The sequence below is a fragment of the Seriola lalandi genome, unplaced genomic scaffold, assembly GCF_002814215.2.
Source record: "Seriola lalandi dorsalis isolate HSWRI2012SDOR001 ecotype SW California unplaced genomic scaffold, Sedor1 jcf7180002054262, whole genome shotgun sequence".
Taxonomy (NCBI): Eukaryota; Metazoa; Chordata; class Actinopteri; order Carangiformes; family Carangidae; genus Seriola; species Seriola lalandi.
This window is the reverse complement of record NW_019524815.1, coordinates 794,823-801,482: the sequence shown is the minus strand read 5'-3', so window position 1 is coordinate 801,482 and position 6,660 is coordinate 794,823. Positions and strand designations below refer to the sequence as shown.

The 6,660-nt window shown below is 42.0% G+C and overlaps 1 protein-coding gene across 1 annotated transcript in view; it reads right to left on the bottom strand.

Annotated features, from left to right (window-relative positions):
• Nucleotides 1-6,371, bottom strand: part of LOC111654197 (voltage-dependent L-type calcium channel subunit alpha-1F-like) — a 17,520-nt gene extending 11,149 nt beyond the window's left edge. The window contains exons 1-18 of the mRNA XM_087173636.1: nucleotides 6,267-6,371; nucleotides 4,239-4,378; nucleotides 3,981-4,126; nucleotides 3,734-3,886; nucleotides 3,435-3,631; nucleotides 3,237-3,340; nucleotides 2,958-3,100; nucleotides 2,804-2,872; nucleotides 2,663-2,726; nucleotides 2,502-2,528; nucleotides 1,850-2,010; nucleotides 1,480-1,705; nucleotides 1,162-1,369; nucleotides 888-1,008; nucleotides 697-769; nucleotides 462-525; nucleotides 317-374; nucleotides 115-211 (exon numbers count right to left, since the gene is read on the bottom strand). Coding sequence (XP_087029762.1) covers nucleotides 115-211; nucleotides 317-374; nucleotides 462-525; nucleotides 697-769; nucleotides 888-1,008; nucleotides 1,162-1,369; nucleotides 1,480-1,705; nucleotides 1,850-2,010; nucleotides 2,502-2,528; nucleotides 2,663-2,726; nucleotides 2,804-2,872; nucleotides 2,958-3,100; nucleotides 3,237-3,340; nucleotides 3,435-3,631; nucleotides 3,734-3,886; nucleotides 3,981-4,126; nucleotides 4,239-4,378; nucleotides 6,267-6,323 — 2,108 coding nt within the window. The 5' untranslated portion in view covers nucleotides 6,324-6,371. The remainder of the gene's footprint in view (nucleotides 1-114; nucleotides 212-316; nucleotides 375-461; nucleotides 526-696; nucleotides 770-887; nucleotides 1,009-1,161; nucleotides 1,370-1,479; nucleotides 1,706-1,849; nucleotides 2,011-2,501; nucleotides 2,529-2,662; nucleotides 2,727-2,803; nucleotides 2,873-2,957; nucleotides 3,101-3,236; nucleotides 3,341-3,434; nucleotides 3,632-3,733; nucleotides 3,887-3,980; nucleotides 4,127-4,238; nucleotides 4,379-6,266) is intronic.
• Between the last annotated feature and the right edge of the window lie 289 nt (nucleotides 6,372-6,660).

The window sequence follows — 6,660 nt, the reverse complement described above, 5'->3', positions numbered from 1 at the left end:
GCTAACGCTGGCTGTGTAGCAATAGCAAAACATACAAAAAGCTCCTTTAAAGAGTAAGAGCATAGAATTTTAGTAGATTTGGGTTCATTGGGCACGAATATGTTCTCAGATTACCAGTTTTTCTTTCCAAGAATGAAGAAGGAGCTTCCATCCGGGATTGGTACGATCTTCTCTTTAGGCCCGGAGAACTCTGGCTTTAATGGAGCAACTCCTACAGTAAAATAAAGAGCAAACAAGAAAGGTATATGAGACAGTTTACATCTTAATCAGCATGTCTAATGTTTCCTCTGCAGGATGTGATGTCCGTCACCCTCACCCTCTAATCCCTCAATGGCCCTCAGCTCCTCGTTTTCCTGCCAGTCGTCCTCTTCGTTCTACAGACAGAACACATGATCAGCTGTTGTAACTCTGGCATCTCACTTTTTATAAAATCTGCAGGAAAACATTAAAACATTATCTACCCCTGCATCCTCATCTTCTTTATCTTCATCCTCATCCCACTCTTCCTCCTCTTCCTTTTTCTCTCTGAAAAAACAAGTACCAGGAAACTACAGTTAATCGAAGTTTAAATCACATTTTTGCAATCACTCTTAGTACACTGATGAGTGTAAACGCAGCAGGAAATACAAGGATAAGTCACTTATAAATGTGTATGACACTACTGCTCACTATCACCTTTTGTTATGGCAAACTTACTCGACATCTTTCTTTCCGCCGCCTCCTGCTAAGTTGTCCACAGCGATAGCCAAGAAGACATTGAGCAGGATGTCTGATCACAACATTAAGGAGTCATATTTTTTCCACTGGGTCCTAAAGACTAAACTCAATGTTCAGCAGTTGGAGCGGAAATATGTTTGAACTATTGATCACTTCTAGGAAAAGGATACAATTACCACAGACAAAGAGGATGACAAAGTAAACGCACACCACCATGTTAGGGAAGATGGGCCCTCCATAGGCCATAATGCCGTCGTACATCACAGCGTTCCAGTCCTCTCCAGTGAGTATCTGCAACGACGGTCCGTCAGAGAGGAAAGAAAAAAGAGACACAAGGAGACAGGTGGAGTGAGAGAGCTGTAACTCATACCACACTACACAGAACTGCTGATAAATTAAAAACATGGATAGTAGCATGTGAGATATTGTGGAGATGTAAATCACCTGGAAACAAGTGAGCAGAGCCTGGGGGAAGGAGTCAAAGGTACTTCTCTTCATCTGAGTCTCATCAAAGTTGAATTTGCCTCCAAACAACTGCATGCCCAGCAAGGCGAAGATGATGAGGAAGAGGAAGAGCAGGAGCAGCAGGGAGCAGATAGCTTTCATGGAGTTGAGCAGGGAGTTGACCAGGTCAGATAAGGCCGCCCAGTGCCTGGAAACAACGAGAGAGCATGGATACACTTCAGGAAATTACACACAAGATGCATCAAATGCCTAAAAAAAAGTTGACAGTTGTCCTCCTTAAGCTCCGTTATCAGTTACCGCGTCATCTTAAATATCCTGAGCAGTCGGATGCAGCGCAGCACGGAGATGCCGATAGGCGGGATGACCTCCATCTCTACGAGCAGGGTCTCGAGGATACCGCCGCACACCACGAAGCAATCAAAGCGGTTGAACAACGCCATGAAGTAGATCTGCAGGCCAAAGGCGTACATCTTCATCAACATCTCCAGAGTGAACAGCAGCAGCAGGATCTTGTTGGCTCGCTCTGCGGGAAACAGAGAAGAAGAGGTGGAGTCATGGTTTTATTTTTCCGCTCCTGATTCCCTCTTAATCAAACTATACATAGGGTTGGGATCAAAAAATTAGGTGTACTCAGCATAGGTTAAGATTAAAAGGTCTGCGCTCTTACCTTGCATTTCTGTGAGCCACTTAGGCTGTCCGTAATGCTCGGAGGCACTGGCCACTGTGTTGAGAAACACCAGGAGAAGCACCAGCCAGTAGAAGTTTGTGGTCTTAACAGCCACACGGCAATTCTTCCTCATGGTATGATTCAGCTGGCACAGCTGGTCGCTAAAGAAAGAGTGGACACAGTATTTTGAATTAAGAAAGTGCCATACGGAGCGCCAGGGAGTCAGTCCCTCCAAAACCACCAAGTTCATGATTTGTCCAGGTGTAGGTTTGTGTCTCATATATACTATATATAAAGCTGCAACAAAACACTATTGTTAATTGTAATTAATGGTATAATATGCTCACAAAAAACAACTGGTAATTACATCCATATGTTATAGGAATGGAGCCATGCTTACCCTGTGTTGCACTACACAATCATATTCTTCCATATTTTTTTTAATTTTACTATATCAACTTGACAACAGCACTGCATCATTCTATTGATTTTGACTAATGATTAACAAAATCAAATGTTATGAATGCATAACATGATACAAACAATATACTCTATTATTATTTCCCAACTGGAAGAACAAACTGTGTCTGAAAGCAGACGCTCTTCATCACATAAACATTTCACATGCAGTGTGTAATGTTGAAAATCTTACCAGAAGCTATTGGCCATCATCTTTGCCCTGAGACAACGAGAGAGAGAGAGAGAGAGAGAGAGAGAGAGAGAGAGAGGGAGAGGGATTAATAAATTGACATAATCACCTCCTGAGTGCCAGTAATAAATTGAAACTATGTTGTTATTTCTCTGTTGTCCTACATGAGAGAAGCGCAGCAGCCATTGTCATCATCGAGGTATGCTATATCATCATCAGAGTCTGACTCTGTTCAACACAGAGACAAGGTGTTAGAGAGAACCATATAAAACAAACATAGTAACAGACAGTGACAGCTGACATACCTCCGCCATCCTCGCTGTGTTTGTACCAGCCAAACTTCTTCATCATCTTTTTCTTTGCAATTGCAGCACCTTTGAAGACAAATACACACAGATTATGTATAAATGTAAAGCTACACAGTCTGTGTATGGAAGTGTAAATGTGTGTTAGACTAACGTTTGTTTCCTTCTTCGTCCACATCCTCGGCCTCTATGAGCCAATCCATGTAGCCAATCATGTCCTCCTCCATCTGTTTGCTCTCCTGCGCCTTCTGCAGCTCACCACGCGCCACAGCCTTTTCTCTCTCTTTGGAGAACTCTCTGTGCAAAAACACACACACACACAGACACAAGCTTGAAAAAACTAAGAAAAACAAAAAGGAGAAATGTAAGGGATTCAATTTGTTTTGTCTTAATGCGACAGAAAATTGAGACCTGCCGCGCAGTGACTACCCACCCGCTCAACACACCCAATACAAGATTGATAATGAAAAATGATCCAAAGATGACAAGAGAAACAAAATAGATCCATGGAATCTCGTGACCGATGGCATCGTTCATCTGCGCAGAGAGACAGAGGGACAGAGTGTGGATCAGCAATTTCAATTTGGAGTCAGAAATAAACTACGGGGGATATAAGAACATGTCTGTGTACCCAGTAGAGCACGTCTGTCCAGCCCTCCATAGTGATGCACTGGAAAACAGTCAGCATGGCGAAGAAAATATTGTCAAAGTTTGTGATCCCGCCGTTGGGGCCCTCCCACTTGCCCCTGCACTCACTGCCATTGCCGACACAAAAGCGCCCATTCCCAGCAAACGCACAGGGTGAAGGGTCATCCTCCACCATGAGACCTGGAGCAGAGGACAGCAGGTAACAAAAACAGGCAGTGGGTCTATACATCCATGAAATATGGAGAGCGTAGAAATAAGTTTTTTAGCGCAGAGAGCAGAGACCTGTGCTCATGAAGTAGCACGTCTTGTGCATCCTGCCGATGAAGAGCTCCAAGCCGATGATAGCGTAGATGATGATGACGAACATGACCAACATACCGATGTGGAGAAGGGGGACCATGGCTTTCATGATGGAGTTCAACACAATTTGTAAACCTGATGAGAACAAAAACATACTTTTCAGTGGTGCATGTGGGATGAAGCACAGATGCAAAAAACACACAAACAAACTACAATTGATAAAACGCACTTGGCACTCCAGATACGAGTCGAAGTGGTCGTAACACCCTGAACGCTCTGAGTGCTTTGACATCCAGGCCTCCGGGTTTTCCTGCAGCATGATGGGCCTCTCCTGGCTTATGATCTGTCATGGCCTCTGCTATCACACTGAACAACCTGCACAGACACAGACTCTAGCTGTTTGCACTTTACTTTTTTATTTATTTTTTTTATTACTGACAGAACATTTGGAGATGGAAAATCATGACTACGTGAAGCACCAAAATACCCGACAATGACGATAACGAAATCAAGCAAGTTCCATCCGCTGCGTATGTAGGCGCTGGGGTGCATGACTAAGCCGTAGGCAAGAATTTTAGTGAAGGTCTCGATGGTGAAGATGACGAGGAAGACGTATTCGACTTGTTCCTAAGAAGAAAAGGTGGCGTAGGGATGGTTATGCAAAATTGGAATGACCTTTTTCTTTAAATGTTAGTGAGCGTGTCTGAAAGGAATGAATATGGAAGAGTGCTGAAGAAAATGTCAAGTGATTGTCACAGTAAAATAAAGACATTCAGAAGCTGTTGATTCCTACTCACTTCATATAGGCCTTCCAATAAGTGGCATTAATTTTCTTTTTAATGCTTATATCTTTACATCACATGTGTCATCGTTAAGGGCCGATTGCAGTGGCTTTCTAACCTCTTAACCCAGTGCATGACACATGCTTAAGCCCGTCACTGAATCCTTTTTCTGTAACTTCAGCTTAATGCTTCTAATCACTGTCATCACTGTCCCCAGGACTTCACCTGGGGCAGCCAACAATAATCCATGCATCGTGTGCTTTAGTGTAAGATGACTGATATTCACAAAAGAACTGTAATATTCACCAAACTTAGTCCAAGAATTGATGATATTAACTTTAGTAGGTCTCTGTAAGGAAGAGAATCTTAAAGCGTCAGCCTATGTCCTCTGTGAATCCAATAAAGGGATAAACATCTATCCTGCTGCAAGTCCCTCAGTGTGTGTGTGTGTGTGTGTGTGTGTGTGTGTGTGTGTGTGTGTGTGTGTGTCTGCCACTCTTAACTAAAATCACCTCCAATCAAACTCAAATATTTGATCACTTTTACTCTCTGCAAACTATCTAAGCATCACTTAGAACAATGCAATGACATTAACATCAGTGTGACTTGTAAATATACAAAGCTGTTGTCGAGAAAGAAAAAGACTAATTTTTGGTTTGAAATCTGCGTATTTTGGAATTAACAGAGAAAAATGATCAGAGACAGAGAAATAAAGAGAGAGACAGAGAGGGAGAGAAGTGAGATGAGGCAGATGGTTGGCGTTTAAGTAAGTCATGATCCCTGACAGGGTCACCTCGCAAAGGTCACAGCACAATTTTTTCCCCTCTAATACCATTACCACCCTAAAGAACACTATTTATTTCTCACTAATTGTTGCTACCTTCAGTATACCTACTGACTACTGTCCTTAAACCATTAAACCATTAAAACTTGTGTCATGTATCATTCACATGTCTATCAGTGTCTTCAAATGACCTCGAGAACCTGGGAAAGAGAGTCAGCTCAGGAGAGCCAGAAATATTTCTAAAGAAAGTCAAATAATGGAAAATAGAAATGTAGAAAATTGCAAAATATAAAAGGAGCTGCTTCACTTCATAATCATAAAGATTTTGTAGTTTCAATAAGATGTTATATTTCCAAGGACTGAGTGCTCTTTTAGTGGTCTGATTTAGAAAACTGGACGATCAAAGTTGCCAGCATCTATTTGAAGATTAGACTTCATGTGATATGAGATCGCCAAAACATCAGTGACACAAATTCATAGATGAATGAATGGTTGGATGAAACATCTGCAGAACTTTTGTTTTTTCAGTTCTTTTTTTCATTTCTATATAAGAACAATTCAGATTCACCCAGGTTTTTTTCCATGTTTTTTGATGATTGTTCTTTATGTTACATTTAGTTGTGTACTTTTATGTAATAAGCACAGCATCCTTTAGAGGCTGGCCGTGTTCTCATTGGTTCACTGACAAAAATCCAGGATTATATAGATTGTGTTTTTACACATTCTTTAAATGACGAAGCCCCTGTGTCGAAACACGGTGAAATAAAGAAGATTCTTCCAGTAAGTCAGGTTTTTGACATTTTCCTCCATGTGTAATAATGTGGTGATTAAATCAGGCCATGTGATACCGTATCATCACAACTTACAGTATGCTTGAGCCTTACTTATCTTTTCTGACATTTCAAAATATGTAAAAGCCGTATACTGCATCTCTCCACTGGAAACTCACCAGTTTGTGATTGGTAGCGTTGGAGTCATCATCGGGGTACGGCTTGGTAACGCCCATGGCCACACAGTTGGCAAAAATGGCAAGTAGAATGAAAATATCAAAGGGCTTGAAGATTGAAGTTAAGGATACAAAAGGCCTCATGAATGCATCATTAAACGGAAAATGCACACAACTGCATAATAAAACTTCAACCCATCTAAACAATCCAACATTAACTCATTCACTCATTACACATTTGCATCACAAACAGGACTGTTTGCATAAACGCACACAAACGTCCTAACACACTCAGGAAAAAGGATATTTCCACTCCACTAGGGCCAGTGCTGCCATGCGGATGGGGTTGCTGAGGGTGAGGCAGCAGAGGGCTCGGGGGGCCCTGAGGGCGGACTTG